We start from the raw sequence: 19,543 nt of genomic DNA, 5'->3' as shown, positions 1-19,543 counted from the left end.
AGTCAGAAGAAGGCGTGGCTACTTTCGTAAGGGGTATATGTTCCTGATAAACAGGCGAGTCGGCATATCTCTGATCTTCTAGAAATTTTTTTATTACACTGAAATTCAATGAAGTTATTATGAAAATCTATTTGAGGGGCTAGGATTTTCTATAGTATGTTTCATATGCATTCTATTAAAGAACTATTCAAAATATTTCAAGGAACTGCTCGTAAGTGTATCAGCTTATCTCTTAGTTGGGCATTCGAGACTCATCGATTGTTCTTACATAAAAAAGCTTTGCAAATCATTTCTATATATATATATATATAGACGTGAAACACATGTATTATGAAAACTAAAACGAATCTATATACAAAACTTTCGTTTAGAGATTATCTAGAAAACATCTCAAGTTTTTGAATAGTTTTTATAGTCCACTGAGTGTGTGGGCGAATGTTTACTTACAATCCATTCAGTTTTATAGCATTTTTATAGCAAAGATATAGCCCGAATTATGTCACTTGCCCCTGAAACTGCTGTGTTGTTGCTGTTGTTGTTGTTGTTGCTGGGGACACAGACAGTTGACAGTTGACAGTCGCCACCCCAGAGTGGACGAGCACATGGCAATCGGGCTGGCTGAATGCGCACATCAACACGTTGCCAATCAGCCGGGCCCAGCATCAAAGCAAACCATCCCATCTGCTCCCAGCCCACACACTCGCCTCCCTAATGAAATCAAAGACATGGAGCAAAAAGGTGACAGAGATTGTTTTGACATTACTTTCAAATGTCAATTGACTGAGATTTTGCTGCTCGGCTCTGTGCCTGACTTGACTTGAATTGACTTGACTTGACTGGAGGCAAATCGAATTGAGACGTTTGGTCAAATGCGATAAAAGTCTTTAATGCAATCAAATTTAATGAGCTTGCCCGGAGAATAGCGTCCAGCTACGTGGGAGGGTGAATTTACACTCCGTGTAAACCCATCAAAGCAAATTTTTGGGCTTAGACCCAACAGGTTGTCAATGGTTTTCGCTAAGCTTATCGATTACACATGACAGCAAATTTTCTTTAAAAATCGATAATAGAAATTTTATTTGGATAAACAATTTATTATTATTTATTTATTACTATTTCAATAGATCAAATATAAATAATTTGTATTTATCGATAACATATAAAATAAATAAAATCGATAGTGCAATACCATATTAACATTGTACATCGTTTTACCATTATTCACAAAAATTCAATGTTCGCCACATATTATTTGTCTAATATATTATAATATCAATTTAGATATTTGCGCTATACAATATACAATTATTTATTGGTTACTCTCCCACATTTCCTATATTCTTTATTTTCCTTTACATAATGCTAGACTGCATGTATAAATAGCTTTTTTACACTCTGCCAGCAGTTTATATCCCTTCAATTTTATCTGCTGTATAATTTATTGCCGCTGATTGATAGCTTCCCAAAGTTTGTTGCGCTGTGTTGTATTAAACATACCTGAATGGGCTTTAAGGCACAAAGTATCTAAAGCTGCAGAGCTGTAAAGCTGCTTTAAGTAACTGGAAACCAGGAGATAAAACACACATACACGTACACCTACAAATACACATAGAGCCATACACATCCATATAAATATCGACATTTCCTTTTTTATTTTAACTGCTGGCTGTCGTTCGATTTAACATAAATTTTGTTGTGTTAAGAACTCGCGTTACTTTGCCACCTTTCGAGGGCTGTCTCATGCAAATTCCAATAAACTAAAGTACCCAAGTCGCGACATTTGATAGGGAACACAGATGAGAAACAAACGCCCCTGCAGGCACTTTGTCCCTCCCCCGTCTTCCAACTTCTCTTTTCGTTAGCATTTCTGACAAGCTATAAAATTTTTATCAGCATTACTTTTATTTTGACATTTTACTGACATTTCGGGCGGGCGAACGCCAAAGAAAGAAAAACCCCAGACGGAGCCAGAGTTCGGGCGAGATAAGAGCAAAACTTTGGGCGGTGGGCGGTAGCCGTTGGATAGTGGGTTGGTGGGCGTGGCTGAGTTCGTAGAGTTTTGTTTGCCAAGCGCTTTTTCATTTAGCAAATGGCATTTGACCTTTTTGCCTACTAGAGACAACCAAATTGATTTCCAACACGATTTGTCAACCCCTTTTGAGTGCGCCCAGAAGGTTGGCCAACAAAACTAGAACTCAGCAGGCGAACAAATTTTGCTATGTATCCAAAAATCTGCTCCGGACTGTTTGCTGACAAGGGTGTCGACGCCAATTATCCACGGGCAGGGAGTGAGAGAGAAGTGGGCGCTGGGTCTCGCAACCTGTTGTATTGGACTCCTCAAGCGTTCACTTTCATTTTCAATTAGTTTTCGCCCGAAAAGTGGGCGTGCGAATGCTCAACGCCTCCGAAACACACAACATGAAATGGGCCGGCTACGTTCCAGCCGGAGCTGTGCTTGGCGTTGAAAAGGGTAAAAAGCAGCACCGCCTGCCGCTTAATGTTTATTATTATTATTGCATACTTTCTGGGGGAGGGGCTCCGCCTGGCCCCGCTGATAAGCAGTAATGTGCTGCGGTGTTTCAATAAAACTTTATCATAATTGACATTTTAATGGTGTTGGCAAAAAATATACAAAAACCTGCAGATATTCTGCAACCGAACTCGCGAGTGCACTGTTTGCTTAGCGATCTGTGGAAATACGAATTTATTGTAAACTGGTCTTAAGCCAATTAAATTAATAAACTCACCAAAGACAAGCCCACAATAGTGGCCCCATTGATATTAGTGGCTTCACAAGTCGCTGCTCGGTCTAGTGAAGTTAAAGTGCAGTGAAAATAATTTTTGCTGACTATTTGCAAAGTAGGGCTTCGCTGCCCGGCTTGCATGTGCAAGCAAAACAGCTGCTTTTGCATATCCAAGCGACTGATCGCGAAAGCTCGTCTAAGCTTTCGGAGCTTTAAGCTCAACTTATAAAAGCTGCCAGAATGGTTCTTGACCAAATTCTTCGGGATGCACTCTTGAAAGCTGTCAACGAACCTTCAAACCCTGAAATGGAAATAACTTTGCAGCCTACAGTGCAGGTACCGAAAAGCGATCCTCCTAGCGCAAATGGAGCAATGCGCTTTCAAAATGTTGAAATTAAGCGCAAAAATTCTCAAATTAAGCGCAAAATCATTTCTACTGCCTCCCCTACTCTTACAAAGAAAAAATCCAACCTTGGCAAGAATAGTGAAAGCTCCAACATTCTACAATCTGCCTATAGCGGCAGCTCCAATCGATTTGGTTTGCTTGCGCAAACTCCAGTGGATATGGATGCTGAAGACAGCACTGATTTGATGTGCGAGCTGCCCAGCACCAGCAATCAAGCTGCTATTGCAGCGTCGATGCGGGCTGCTGCCATAGCCGGCAGCTCTGACGCCCCCATTAAGGCACAGCCAAAACCCCCACCAATTGTGATGGAAGGCATCAATAATGTAAATTTATTGATGCAAGGAATAGAAAAAGTAGCGGACCTGAACAAGGTCGAGGCCAGGGCTTCTTTGGGTGGCGTCATGAGGCTTTACACAGCTGATGCTGCTACCTTTCGCAGCATTGTTAACTGGCTGGAGAATGAGCAGTATGAGTTTCACTGCTACCAATTGAAAGAAGACAGGCCGTACAGAGTCTGCGTTAAAGGCTTGCACCATAGCACCTTAATTAGCCAGATTAAGGAGGAGCTAGGCAAAATTGGCCACAATGTCATTGATGCCCATACGCCACAACGACGCAGTGAGCCAGGCATTCCTAAAGATAGCCCAGTCAACATGTTCTTCTTGAACATCGCTGCCGCTGCCAATAATAAGGCGATCCTGGCAGTTAAGACACTCTGCCGTACGAGAGTGTTAATTGAACCGCTTCGTAAACGGACTGCCGTAGTGCAATGCCACAGATGCCAGCAGTTCGGCCACACGGCTAAGTATTGTCGCAAGACGCACATATGCGTGAAATGTGCCGGAGAACATCCTTCCAAGGACTGCAGTCGGCCACGCAATGAGCTTTGCACCTGATTCAACTGTGGGGAGCAACACCCTGCAAACTATTCGGGATGCTCCAAGTATCAGGCGTACCTACAACGCTCCAGACCCAGAATTGGAGTTGGCGGCAGAAGCGTGAGCAACGAGCGACCACTAGCTATTCCTAGAGGCAGACCTGTGGCCACTCCTCGAAGCGGGGTCTCATATGCGGATGTAGCTAAGCAACAGCAGCAGCAGGCCCAACATCAACAGCAACAGCAGCCGCTTAAGGACAGGAGCCGCAGCCGCCAAAGGACAACGAGGGATCCACATCATCCGATGGCCAGCGGCAACTTTGATGCCATATTGCAAGCGCTTAACGAAAGCATTAGCTCTCTCCGCTCGCTCCAAGAGAAGCAGATGGAGCTTATGATGATGATGCTGAAACAGCAACAACAACAGACACAGCAGCAGGGGCAAATATTGAATTTGCTCACAGCTCTTCAAGCGCAGAAGACACCATAATGATGCCGCTGCGCATCCTTGTGTGGAACGCCGATGGTGTTGCCACGAAGCTGCACGAAATAGATTGTTTCGTGCGGCGACACGAAATTGATGTCTTGCTGCTCAGCGAGACACACTGCAAGGAGCTGCAGGCACCAAAAATATTTGGCTTTGAGGCATACACTGCTAACGACCCGAGTACCGGCAACGCCAAAGGAGGCGCTGCTATTTTAATCCGGTCTACTCTGGTTCACTTCCCGCTAACACCAATAGCCACCACAAAAGTGCAGCTTGCGTCAGCAGCTATCCAAACGGATCTCGGCCCTATCAACTTTGGGGCAATTTACTGTCCACCGAGGTTTGTCTGGACTGCAGATGAGTTTGAGGCGATTCTGGAGCAGCATCGTTTTAAATTCGTCATTGCCGGAGACTGGAATGCGTCCCATTGGCTTTGGGGAGCAGGAAGGTGCAACCAAAGAGGCCATGCGCTTGGAAATCTCGTCCTGAGCTCAGAGATTAATGCACTGGCGACAGGGGGAGCTACGAGGTATCCGTACGGCAGCAGAGGCTCACCAGGCTACATTGATTTTGCTCTGACCAAGGGATTGCTGAGCATCCACGCGGACATAAGAGCGGTTGTTGATCTTAGCTCTGATCATCTACCCCTCATAATTACGCTGGATGCGTCTGCTCTATGCTATCCTAGGACGGAACGGCTAATCACTAGGCGTACTAACCTAGATTGGTTCCATGAGCACCTCGAGTCGACACTTCACCTCAATATGGAGATGAGCTCTGGAAACGATATTGATGATGCTATCGACGCGTTCAATTGCTCTGTTCAGGCAGCAGCTAGAATGGCCTCTGGCACAGCGCCCCGGCGACCTGCAGCCGACAGGATTCCGGTAACCAGAGAAATTCTGCTGCTCATTGCCGAAAAGAGGCGCATACGCGCAAGATGGATGAGATCTCGTCACCCCTTGGACAAAGCCGAGTGGAATAGAGCAAGGAGTAGGCTCCGCCATGCACTCGCGGAGCACAAATCTGCATGGTTTGACGAGAGACTTGCCAATACTGGAGTTGCAAGTGACGCAACGCACTCTCTCTGGAAGGCCACGCGCGGTGTTAAAAGGCGTTGCGTAAGGAAAGCGCCACTGGCAGACAGTAACGGGACATGGTGTCGGACGGACTTGGAGCAAGCAGAGGTGTTTGCTGCACATCTTGCCGAGCGCTTCCAGCCATTCAATCTGGCCAGCCTGCAAGAAGTCCAGGATACTGACGACCAGCTGACTCAAGCGCTTCAAATGGATCTGCCTATTGAGCCATTCGACCCAAGTGAGGTAGCGGAAGTTATTGCAAGCCTGAAAACGAATAGAGCGCCGGGACACGACGCCATCTGCAATGCCACTCTGAAGGCATTGCCCAGACATGCGGTTTGCTTCATAGCGTTGGTGTTCAATGCTATAGTAAGGCTGCAATACTTCCCTCCCCAGTGGAAGCTTGGATTAATCACCATGATCCACAAGCCGGGCAAGCCGGAAAGAGAACCATCTTCTTTCAGGCCGATAAGTCTCCTCCCTTCGATATCGAAGGTGTTGGAAAGACTTATTGCTGTTCGGCTGGTGAGGATTATGGAAGTTCGAGGAATTATCCCAGAGCACCAATTTGGATTCCGTGCTGGTCACAGCACAGTGGAGCAGCTGCATAGAGTTGTCGACCAAATACTAATGGCGTACGACAACAAGGAGTATTGCAACACACTCTATCTGGACATCCGGGAGGCGTTCGATCGAGTGTGGCACACCGGAATGCTGTTGAAAATCAAACGGAGTCTCCCTGCTCCATTTTTTGGACTGCTCAGGTCGTATCTTGAGGGAAGGCGATTTGCGGTACGCTTCCATACGGCGATATCCACTGAGCGCGATGTGGCAGCTGGTGTACCACAGGGTAGTGTCCTTGGCCCTCTGCTTTACTGCCTGTACAGCCATGACATGCCACAGCCTGATAGCAGCCTGTATGGAGCATCAATGCTGGCCACCTTCGCAGATGACGTATGCATCACATACAGGTCCCGATGTGAGTACGATGCAGCGGATGGCATCCAAGATTTTGCGATAAAATTTGCGGACTGGGCAAGGCGATGGAACATTGCCATCAACGGAAGCAAATCCGTCAATGTTTGCTATACGCTGAGGAGGAGAACGCCGCCAGCCGTGCTCTTGGAGGGAAACCCAGTGCCACAGGCGAATGATGCCAAATATCTTGGAGTGATACTGGATCGCAGGCTCACCTTTTCCAAGCACGTAACGGCGATTACAATGCGCTTACGTGCGGCAGTGAAGAAGCATTTTTGGCTTCTCTGCTCGCGCAGTAAATTGTCACTCACCAACAAGGTGACAGTTTATAAACAGATCATTGCGCCAATATGGAAATATGGGTGCCAAATCTGGGGACTGGCTTGTGATAGCCAAGTTCATCGAATACAGGCCACCCAGAATAAAATCATGAGATTGCTTACTGGCTGCGAGTGGTTTGTTCGAAACACCATACTGCACAGAGACCTGAAACTCGCCACTGTCTTTGATGCGATAAATCAGCACTCTAGCCGGTACAATGACAGATTGGAGCGGCACAAAAACAGGCTAGCAAAAATGCTCATAACAAACAGAACTCCTAGGAGGCTTAAAAGGAGACAGCCAAGGGACCTGATTCTCCGATCGCCCCGGATGACGGTCAACAGGAGTTGACATATAGCTGCCATCATTGTGTTATTATTGTATTATGTTGTAAATATTTGTAATTGTAAATATTCGTAAATTGCGACAGCAACGTAAGTTGCCGGCGCGCCCTAAAGGGCTGAATGAACAGATAAGAAGCTCACAAAGGGGTTATCGAAAAACCTCGTATGGCTTTAACAAATAAAATAAAAAAAAAAAAAAAAAAAAAAAAAAAAAACAAAAACCTGCGAAAAATGTTGCATACTTGCCGGCGCTTTAAGTTGTAATTTTATATTTATGAAGCTGTAGCTGTAGATGCGGGCTTAAAAAGCGCCCAGGGCCCCATAAATATGAGAGCAACAAAGGTGCATAATATGTGATAACTGTGTGTGCCAGAGTGTGGATGGTTAAGGGGCAGCAATTGCTGTCTAATGGGCTGCTAACAAAATGCCAAAAGCTGCGAAAGTATTATAATAAAAATGATGCTAAACATACATATAAGAAAAGAAATGGGCCATGCCAGGAAATACTTCCATTCTATTGCATATGGAATGAAGTCCTCATTCCTGTTCTCAATCCTCATCTTATATAGAAGCATAAGGCCAAATAGATATCATGAATTTGCCTAGATCTAATTAAAAGTAAATTCTTCATAAAATTCGTATATAATAATGAATTTAATAAACTAAAAATAATTCTATAGCACCTAAAAAACAACAATACATTAGTTCATAATTAAATAAATATTAATCGTAATTCTAAGCAAAGCCCATAAATTGTGTATATTCAACAACAAAAAATATATATATATATATATATATATATATATATATATATAATTGATTAACTATTTACTATCATAGTAGATTGAATCATATATAAATGAAATAAGTGAAAATATTACTATTCACACTAATTTGTAACGTAACGAGGAATGAAATAAATAAAATAAAAAATAAATAAATATAAACGTAGACTTTATGTATTTGAATAAAAAGTTCTATAAAAATGAACGAAAATAAATGAATATAATTATATATATATCATGTAAATATAAAATGAATTATAATCAATTAACTAATTGAAATCTACACATTTAAAAAATATAAGAAAAATTTAGATGAATAATTCATTGAAAGCAAATGTACATTGGAAAAAATAAAAATGAAAATGGGAATCAATTGAAAAGCAACAAAAAACTTTAAAATTTACTCATCCAATTGCTAATTTGCGAGTTGCATTTCATTGGCGTCCTGGAAAAAGGATGTTGGGCCGGTGCGTTAGCTACCAGGGCTCCTGCGATAACATCAACGGCATATTGACGAGCGACTATGCAAAGGTTTGTATGACAAAGAGATGGAGGAGACGACGAAGAAGAGAGCAAATTAATAGCTGTAAAATTGATTAGTCAATGGAAATTGTTTAACACTGTTACACGGCATGCACTTTACGCTTTGCAGCACTAACTGAATTTTATTTACATCTTGCCTTTGATATTGGCTGTCATAAAGTGTGTGAGAGATGCAAATGCGTAGAGTGGGAGAGAGAGGTGGGGGAATATTGGCCACACACACACACATATGTCTGGGCAGCTGGATGCTGGCTCTATGAAGACAAGACAACTGCACAGTTTATTGTTGTTTGGCTACTGTCGAGGCAGAAGGAAAAACAAAGCTGGACCAGGACGTGAAGGGGAACGGGAGGGGGAAGGGGAACGGGAACGAGACCGAGTCGAGCACACAAGCAGTCGATTGCTTTGCCGTATTTGTTGTGGGTGAACCTTCATTCATTCGGTTAGACCCCAGGCAGCATATTTGCGGCATTGGCTTAGCCGGCTTTTTGCCAGTTGTTAAAACCAGAAACAGTAACAGAAACAGACTCAGACATAGAAATAGAAACAGCAACAGCCAACCATAGCAAATGCCACTGAAAACGACAGCTACAGCTCGCATTGTCATTGCCATTGCCATTTCCATTGGCACTGCCATTGCCAGTGCGATTGCATTTGCTCAGTTATTTTGCAGGGGCAAGTTTTCACTTTATTTTGTCCAAAGTCAAAGCCAAATCCAAAGTCCAAGCCCGAGCCTAAAACCTTTGCAGGCAACAACTGCTCACACAGAGAGGAAAAAATGCATAAGCCAAAGTCTAGGCCAGGCCTTTGTTAAGTAGTATATGCTCCCGCCTCCGTAGCAACTGTAAAGCTCACTCGTAACTTGGGCGAAAAATAGGGAGCTAGACGAACGGACAAACGGACGTAGAGTCGTACGGAAAGAAGGAAAAGATAGACAAACAGACGGGCCAAACGCAAAGTACAATGCCAGCTATTTTTATTGCCAAGCAAGGCGCACATAAAATGTGTCGCATGCATATGGAGAGCAGAGCTGGAAGCTGGCTAAAGGAAAATGGCAATGCTACAGAATTAGCAGGATGAGCTATAATAAAAACTACGCAAGGATGCGGCTAACGACGTGCACAAACGGCAAAAGCTCTACCCGGGAGCAACAGTGCGACAGACCCCAAATGCAATGTCGGGAAAACAGTAACTGAACCAACTTTCCTACTTTGTGGCAGAACAAAAACAATAATAATTTCATTCAGCTTGCTCGCAGTACACATTAAATCATGGGTACATTAATATACACATATCTAAGGAATTTAGGGATATAATGAACAAAATATATTACGACTATAAAAAACAAAATATATTCTAAGTATTTATGCTCAAATTTAATATTGGGATATTTTTGAAATGAAGTTATTCAACTTGAAGCGATAGAGAAATGAATGGAAAAACTTGTAGGAGGACTAGAAAATAATAATAAATTGACTAGTTGATATTGTATACCACAAATCGACCGATTTTGATAATTCTCAATTTTTTTATGAGTCAAAGTAAACGCCTTTTTTAAGGATAATTTGTGATTTTATCGAAAAAGTAATATAGTTTTTAGCTTATTGATTTATTTTATTAAGATCATCGTTTTATACATTTATACAAAAATCTCTGGTGAACTCATTTCTGTATCGGTACTCTGAAATCATTACAAAAGAATTATTTCAGCTTATTCCTTTCTTGATATCTTCCATGCCTATAAAACCAATTAAGTACTTTTACCTTATTTCAAATATATAAAAAATATTAATGATTCATGCATGTTTATCTAAAATTACATATATCTCACCTATCAGAAGTGACTATATCGAGTAAACTTATGCTAAACAAGTTTTGGAGTTAGTCTAAGCTACCAATATATCAGTCATTTACTACAGGGTATCTGTATATTGTTATTTGATGTCAAACCAAATATCATGTCTTGCATGAGCCGAACTATCGTAACATATCCTTTCAAGCACACACTCACTCTCCTATCAAATCACAAAAGTCTTGTCGTTATAATTACACTATAGAACTGAATAATATACGTACATACACGCATACAAATATAACCATGCATACACACATACACACACACGCCGATGGTTTGCAAAAATCTGTCGCACAGATTTCCTTAACGACTTTCGCTTCGAAGGATATTTTCGGCCACTAAATGGCGGGAGTTTAATTTGTTTGCATAGCCAACTGCAGGCTGTCAAAAATGTTTGTATTCTGGGCATATGTTGTCTGGCTGAGAGATTTCTGCTGCTAATGATTTCCTGATAGCCCAGACGGAGGAGTGCAGTGCGGCCCAGTGAATGCCTTGCACTGGCTGCAACTTGTGCAACACGAACAGCTGGCGAAAAGTGTTGCAGAAATTCCTAATTGCTGCAGCCAATGGCCATGCAGAATGTCGTTCAATCGTTGAAAAACAGTTTTTAATGCCTTCAACTTCTCTTTAACTCGATTGCAGATCTACACGGACTGGGCGAACTACTATCTGGAGCGTGCCAAGTCGAAGCGAAAGGTCACAGATCTTTCGGCCGACTGTCGGGATGGCCTGCTCCTCGCCGAGGTCATCGAGGCCGTAACCAGCTTCAAGGTGCCCGATCTAGTCAAGAAACCAAAGAATCAACAGCAAATGGTAAGTCAGAAAAAATATATAGTTAATATGGTATAATATATGAAATATTTTTGGAAATTTAAAATAGAATTTTACCCTTCCCTAATAAGACTTAAATGAATAACAAAGGCACAAGTGACGTATCTAAAGAATTTTGGTTAATAATCAACTAATGGATGGCATGATCCGTTTTGTATTCCTTTCATAGTCATCAATAATACTACAGATGAGTTTGAATAGAGTTCACTCTATAAGAAAGATCAACCTTGAAGATATCAATACCTAGAATAAGGCATAAAGTTATAATGGAATAATTTTGCATTAAGATTAAAGTAATTTTTATTTATCAGAGCTATCTTCATTCACATTCTGATAGCCCATGACACACATCTCATTCGCATGATATCATTTGCTGACTTCATTAAGGCTTTTCATTAACTGCGCCCCAAACGGTCTGTCCTGTCTCACTTTCGGCTCATTTTTTGTGCTGTTTGCAATTGTTTTTGCCTTAACCTTTGACTTGAAACGCCCACGTTTAACCCCTGCACTTTTGGCCCCAAACACACCTTCAACCACCGCATTTTATGCGAGGTACAAATTTCCAGGCATTCGTGCACGTGGGAAACTCTATAGCTTGAATTTTCAGCTAACATCGCATGAGTCACTCCTTTTTTGTGGGAAATGCGTTAATTGTTTTTCAGGCGGATTCATGTAAATGCGATCCGAACGTGAAAATATGTTCGCATTGTATGTGTGTGGGTGTGTGTGTATTTGAAAGGCAGCCACACATTTGGTTGTGTGTGTCATTACGTGGTTTTTCGTGCATTCGTCAATTCGAGCCGTGCAACTGCCTAGCTGACTGAATGACTGACTGACTGGTTAAAACAGCGTTGGCACTCTTTGTGAAGCAGAAATAAAGCTAGATTTTAGCTATTAAAGAAGAAGAAAATGTCATTCAACTGTTAATTGATAAATATATACTTTCAGCGGAAAGCAATTTGCACATTTGTAATTTGTATATATGGCTAAACTTAGCTGAAACCACGCTAAATGCACAGCACTGACACAGTCCTGGCCACATATATTTTTATTCGTCTCTTTGGCCCGCTTGTACCACGTGGCGTATGACAAACTTTATGCAGAGCGTTTGGAAATTCGCTTAGACGTTACGTCCGTAAATGATTTCCGGCGCACTAAGCATACGCCACCTGCTTCTCGCTGATTCGATTTGGCTGTGGATTGCGGATTCGCGGATTCGAGCGCAGCTGCACTTCATTGCATTTATGAAATTAAAATTAAAAACTTTGCCAGCTGCCGGTGCATCGTTTTTAAATTAACGTTCAAACGCGAAAATTTCTCCATTTTTCGGCTTTTCTTTCTCGGCTCGTCTGCAATTGCGTTGCGTTTTTCTTTCGTCTGCTACGTGAGCGGCCTTTAAAGCAGCCGCACAGACAACGCACAGAACTAGACTATATATGTATATGTATGTATATATGTAGTGTATATATATTATAGATATGTATTTGATTCTCTCTTGTGTCTTATTGCCATGAGCCTCGAGCCTAGTTAGAAGGAGCACAAATACGGACGGAAGGACGATGGCTGTGGCTGCGACTGCTGCCTTGGCATATTTTTATACTCAGCAGAGGGAAGATATTTTCAGAGCAGGGTATATTGTAGTCGAGTTAAGTTTGCTAATAAGCAAATATCGTCAAGTTGGAGAAATAAACGTAAATCAGCTGGTTAAGAGCAAGGCTTTTTCTTCTGTCCATATTTGACAAACCTATTTGGCAAACCTATAAGGTGGCCCATATTCGAAGGGCGTTCTCTTTTAGGATCCGTCGAATATGGAAACCCTGTAGCTGAAATATGTTTCAAAATGGATCAATTTTATTAGTTATCTTTATGATAAACAAATGCGCCTAGTTATAGATTCAGCTCTTAACAGGATATCCTGTTAGCCACTCATTCGTTCTGTTCTCTAGGCGCTTTTCCTTTTTCGCTCTGCGGCAAGTTCATTGCCGATTTAGGAGTGCAAACAGAGTCCATGAAATAAAAATTTATTTCAACTTTGTCAGTTTTTTCGGCGACTGACGTTTTGCATATTAAATAGCCGAGGTCTAAGAAAACAACTCAGACTGAGAGAGACAGCGAGAAAGTCAGAGACAGACAGAGAGAGAGAGAGAAAGAGAGAGAGAGAGAGAATAGCAGAGTCGCGCTTTGAGAAAATGATAAGCTAAGCTAAACGTGCGATGTGGCACGTGCTGCAGCAAATCCTGACAAATTGGCAGTACGACCCACTTTGTGGGCGTGGCACGCGTTGACGTATGTGACATGGGCGCCAAATTGAGTTAGCTCCACTGCACTGAACTGCATTTTATCAAGGGGGTGGGGGCCTTTGGTAATGGGGCTCAGTGGCAGCCACTCCAAGCGCAAACTCAATTTGGCAATAGCTGCGGAGGAATTTTGCAGCCAAAATTAGTCGGTAGCATGCGAAATGTTTTTGTTCAAATTTCATCGCGCTGGAGCAGCATGTGATCTGTGTGGGTCTGTCAATGTGTGTGTGTGGCAAATATAATTCCCGAGGCTCTATGAATATTTACAAATATCTACGGGGGTTTTTCTGGCTAGCGAAAATATCAGCTGAAATTTCAGCGTGAAAAGTAAGCAAAGCAAAGGTTCACGTTTTGTGTTTTTATATGAAGACTAAGGTAATGCTCTATATTTTAGATTCGCTAGAACAACTAATTTTATTTGGCTTAAATTCTGCAAAATATAAATTTAGTATAAGCTATTATTATTTATATTAATGTACTATTATTTAAACAGGAAACCAAAGCAGAATTACATTTTGCCAACAAGAAAGAAATTCTTTATATTCTTCAAATTTAGAATATAAAGAATTTCTTCAAATACTCGTATAATAATTTAAATTGAAAGTAAGTAAACATATTTATATAGAACTTCACTTATAAAGTAAGTTCTCTTATAAATACATTCGCTAGCAATTCAATTACGCGGTTGCCTCTTGCGATCCCATTTCATCTTTGCTTAGCAGTCCACCGTCTGAGGTCTGAACTTTGCTTTTATGTTTCGTGACGCCTGCTGCTCGGGCATGCTTCATATCCAAATTAGTATGCTCTCTTGCATAGCCTTTAGCCGAGCTTATAAACAATGCCGAATGATTTTCCTGCTGCTGCTGTTGGCCGCGTTTTCCATTTCAGCGCAAACAAACAAAGGCATTTGGAAAATTTTCCCATTTTCGTGATGCAGTTTTTTCTTTCTGCTATTGCTTCAGCTTCTGCTTCGGTCTCTGCTTCTGCCTCTGCTTCTGTTTTTATGCTGTGCGCCCATTGTTGCATTCACTGTTCAGTTTGTTTTTCATATTTGCACGACGAAATGAAAAATCAACGCGTTAGCCGAGACACAAACCAAGCCATTCCCCTCGTCCATAAGAGTGGAGCGGGCGCTGCTGCCAGGCTGCAAGACACATTCAAATAAATTCAATAAAAACAAATAACACGCAGAACGCCAAGTTTGAGTGTGGAGTAAAGTAAATTTGATCAACTTTTAAATCAAATATTAAACTTTTACTTAGTTTTCGTTTTCCCTCCTTGGCGCGTGTTTCACTCCACGAAGTTTGTAATAAACGTTTTGCTCAGTTTTGCCTTTTAGATATTCCTTTTCCTTTTTCACATTTTTTGCTACTTTGGTGCAAACTTTACATGCAGTTTTTATTTTCGTGGAGAAAAGTCCCCTTCGCAACACGTAGTGCAATTTTTTTTACCACTTTCGTAACGTTTTTCTAATGAGTGAAGAAGAAATGGGAAAAAACTGGATCCGTTCTCGAATGGGGGCAAGGAATCACACACACACACACACAAGATGGCAACTCGTATGCCAAAGCAGGCTGGCAAAAAGCAGAAAAAAGTGCAACTCTTGAAAAATCAGCGAAACGTAAAAGTGTTCAAAGTCAACTTTGAAGGCAGCACTTGGCAATGCCTGCCAAAGGACCCGCACAAAATTAAAGAGCCCCAGTGCATTGCCTTTAAAATGAAGTTGGAAAGTGCCTTCCCAGGTCAGGGCTGCACTTGCTTAAAGAGCAGAGTAAATGCAACAGCAATGGCTATATACAGATACCAGATAGTCTTGGATTACATTAAAATAATAGCTAGAAAGCTATGGCGACGTTATCTAGTCTGTTATTCGATAAAGCAGATACTCTAAAACTGTTTAAAATTCAGCGAATGCAGCTAGAAATAGTAGCAGAAGGATTCCTTCGATTCAGAGTATTGAGCACAATTATTATTATTTTTATTTAATTATTTATAAGTTAGGATGCAGCTAAGAAAAAGTTTGTATATTAATATTGTTCCACTATAGACTCAATTAATTATATTTATTCATTCAAAATGATATCTTTTCAGCAATTGTAGTAATATATATACTAATATATATACTAAAAGTTAATTCCTATAATAAATTTATAATTTATTCTGCCATTTTCTGAAATATTTTTCTGCAGTGTATTTATCCTGCTTTCAAAGTCCATGGTAAATTAGCCAGCCCTGCTGCTATGACAAAAGGCAATTTGTGCAAAATTCACAATGAAATTTACTATGGTACTAATTTGATTTCGCCTGGGCAACAAGCAGTGCCACGCCTACCTACCCTCCTTTCAATTTACATCATATTCTCTCTCTCTCTCTCTCTCTATAATTCTCTGTCTTTTTCATGCTATCCCTTTGTCTATGTCTAAAAAGCATTTGAGTGCTGGCAAGCCAAGGTAAAGGCCTTGGAAAATTCGCATACGCACACATGAGCAGAGTTTTCCAATCAAATATGTAAATAACACACGAGTGAAGGTAAAGTCTTAAAAGGGAAATTAAATCAAAATAAGCTCCGGCTGCGTCTTATATAATTGGCCATCTTGAACTAGCCGAGTCGAAAAGATGCCCTGCCCCACTCGTTCGCTTGAGTCGGTTGCTTCTGTTGCAGGCAGCGCCTTTTGTTACCCGATTTGCTATTGCAAAGGCAATCGCCATAGATTGTTATTTTCAGGGCAAATACATTTACACAGTGATAAAAGGAGGAGTTGCAATTAGAAATGAATTTTATGATGTTTAATTAAAATTAAAATTGATTTAGGCAAGATGTTAATAATGCCGATTTTCATTGATTTATAACTATACAAAATCTCCGTATCTTCCTCTTATTATTAATCTGTCATTCTCTCTCTATATATATACCTCTCTATATACACCTCTTTTACTTTGTCTCTTTCTCTTCCGATAATAGTCTCTTGAGGTATGTCGGCCTCGTTTCACTATCTTCTCTGTTATCATACTCTTCTTATATTCGTATCTCTCCCTCGTATCACAGTGTCTATCTCTATCCTCTCTATCCCTCTCTCTATATCTCTCCCTGCAATGTCAATTCTCTCTATTTAGCTCTTCCTCTTTCTCTCTCACTCTCTTTTATATGTGCATCCCTCACCCTGTCTCTCTCTCAGTTGTTATTTTATTTATTTATTTATTTTTATTTTTTATAAAAGCAAAAGAAATTACTCAATCATTTTTCTCTGTGTATCGTTCTTTATGTAAATTGGTTGCTGCATCGTTTGCCTTTTGTTGCTGTCGCTGTTGCTATTGCTTGTTTTGTGCATCGAGGAATTTACTTGTTTTTCCATAAGCTGTTTGCAGTTATTAGCAACAACAAAAACAATCAACTAGAACAACAACAACAAGTCAATTATTATGTAATTAAAGTAAAACAATACCCAGATTAAATGCGCTCAAGTGCTTTGCACATAGAATGCAATAGTTTTGTTATTTCAGCATGGTTGAATAAACTCTCTCGTTTCTGATTTTGGCCTGGCCTAAGCTATAGATCGAGCATGCTCTGAGCCCTGGCTAAGGCTGTCTTAAGTTTGAAGTTGGGTTAACAAACTGAAATATATGCAAAGAGTTTATCAATTTAATTTTGAGCGAAAATAAAGTTTAATATGGCAACAACATTTTTTTTTATAAATAAATCAATTTTGTTTAATGAATATTATTTGTGTAAAACTGAATATAACTTTTCATTGATATCAACAATATACACATATACATAAAGTTAAAGAAAAAAATTAATTAAATATTTAGTAAATTAAATGGACTTACATTCAAGAAGTACTTGATGCCTGTAAGCCTCTATTCAGGTTTTCATTTTACACTAATCTTCTAGTTTGTTTTGGTTCCTCTGCTTGCACTTTCCATTAATTTTCAATTTGTTGTTTTATCAATGAAGGCATCTTTGCATATTTTCAAGCCATAGCAAGTGCAGGCAATCTCAGCACAGCTTCAGTTTATTGCGATTGGTGTGAGGCTTTGGGGCATGCATAATATATCGCACAATATAGCTCTCCCCAATCTCTCTCTCTCTCTCTCTCTCTCTCGATTCTCCTCTCAGGACTATCGCCTGTCAGCCATTTGCAATGTTCGATATGCGCTGCAGAAGCTGACGTTGGCTTTATCTAAAATGAAATCTGCTTAGGTAGCAAAGAGCAGGCAGTCAGGCAGCCAGTCAGCCAGACTGTGCTTACATGGAACTAACTCTTACCCTCCCACTCCCTCGCACTGACAATCCCCCATCCACCTGCTTGGGCCACTGCGGCAGGTCCAGCTGGGCAGCTGCCCCATGTGGCCCACATTGAAGTTCATTAATGCAACAGTTTCCTCAGCTATTTTTACACAACAACCACAACTGAGAATTTACATAGTTTTACACTTTGGGCGTGAGTCAACAAATGGGGTATATTGGGCAGTATAAATTGAAAAGTCATTCAGTATTTATCTCTATGTTGCTTCAATCTGGGGAAGACAAAGAAATCTAAACATTAAATGTAATCATCGATTGTTAATAATCGCTTGCATATCGATAAATAAATGTCGATACACTAGCTCGATGATCCTTCATTATTTCATTATTTCATCAACAGGGCATCTCTCAGTTCATCATACCTTCCTACAGCATCCTTTGCGATAACAAATCTCTGGCTGATTTTAATTGCACAAACAATAAGTACAGCGTATTTTTTACGGCCGCATTAAAGTTTACTGTTGCACGGGCATTATTACAAGTGGAACGAAGCTTTTGCTTGTTTACATTTCAATTTAGGGCTAAATTTAGTCGATTTCTGCTGCCACTTGGGCTTCGACTTGCACAAGCTGCCCAAAAAAAAAAAAGAAGAAGAAAAACAAAAATCAGAGGGAAAGATGGAAAGCAAGAAAGAGAACTGCTGTGTTGCAATTGTGGCGGCAGCATGAAAAAAGTTTTGTAACCACAAATCAGGCGGTAAAACTTTCGGGCGGCCTTTTGCACGTGCTGCGCCCATAAATTCCGCGCACAAATTAAGGCATCTCAGGGCGTGCGGGCGGGGGGCGGTAGGCAGCCAATCAATGGCCGTGCCACAAGTTGCATAAATTAACCGTTGCACGTGAGCAGCAGCAAAGAGTAGGAGCAGCAGCAGTAGGAGCTGCAGGAGCAGGAGCAGGAGCAGCAGGAGTAGGTGCAGCCCCCGCAGCGGCAACTCGCCAGCAAAACTCTCAAGTACAGTTGCCACATTAAAGTTGAGTTTCCGTTTCCGTTTCCGCTGCAATATTTCAATTACGAAATTTGCAAACTAAGTGAGCGGGTATCAAAAACTGTTGTTCACACATTTATGGCTGCGTTTGCAGTTCCTGTTGCGGGCATTGCAAAGTTTGTTAATCATCCGCCACGTAAGCCCAGCATGGCCAGAAACAAACAAATTCCCAAGCAGAAAAACTGAATTATTTACACATTCAACTTTTTGGACTGTGAACCAGATGAGATGTATGCGAGCATATGTGTTACGGAACTCATTTGGAATACATAATATACCGTAGATGTTTCCCTTTGTTGCGTAATATATTAATTAATTTAATATGCTCTATAAAATGAAAAACAAACTGATTTCTTTTCTATGACACAAATTTAGCACAACCACCCACAGTGGGAGAGATGGACCATTGTATGAAAATAAATAATATTGCGTTTTGAAAGCTATTATGTAGAAATAAATAAAAGCATTTTTTTATTTATGAAATAATTTAATATTCATTAACTGAAAATAAATTGAAAATTGAAATTGAAATTCTAATTTTCATATAATAATAACATATCAAATAAATTGGGTAATACTTTAATTATTATTATTAATTATATTTATATTTAGTAACTATATTTAGTTCAACTCGAAAAAATCAATTTAAGCATAATCTTTGCCTTCACTGACATTTATTCCAACTTCAAAAGCTTGACTATATTT

General features: G+C 40.6%; 1 protein-coding gene across 7 annotated transcripts in view; it reads left to right on the top strand.

The window, feature by feature from the left end:
- The window catches only part of sick (sickie), a 328,412-nt gene that overhangs the window by 169,696 nt on the left and 139,173 nt on the right, over positions 1-19,543 (top strand). For 5 of the 7 annotated variants that reach the window (XM_018002841.2, XM_018002837.2, XM_089463438.1 and 2 more), the window contains exon 3: positions 11,062-11,232. In XM_018002841.2, the coding sequence (XP_017858330.1) occupies positions 11,062-11,232 (171 nt within the window). Of the gene's footprint in view, positions 1-8,323; positions 8,553-11,061; positions 11,233-19,543 lie in introns of those variants that run through there. The other 2 variants (XM_018002836.2, XM_018002840.2) reach the window with 2 other exon arrangements.

Source organism: Drosophila arizonae, chromosome 3 (assembly GCF_054131065.1).
Source record: "Drosophila arizonae isolate 15081-1271.41 chromosome 3, UAZ_ARI_1.0, whole genome shotgun sequence".
NCBI classification, from domain to species: Eukaryota; Metazoa; Arthropoda; class Insecta; order Diptera; family Drosophilidae; genus Drosophila; species Drosophila arizonae.
This window is presented reverse-complemented; position numbering and strand designations above follow the sequence as displayed.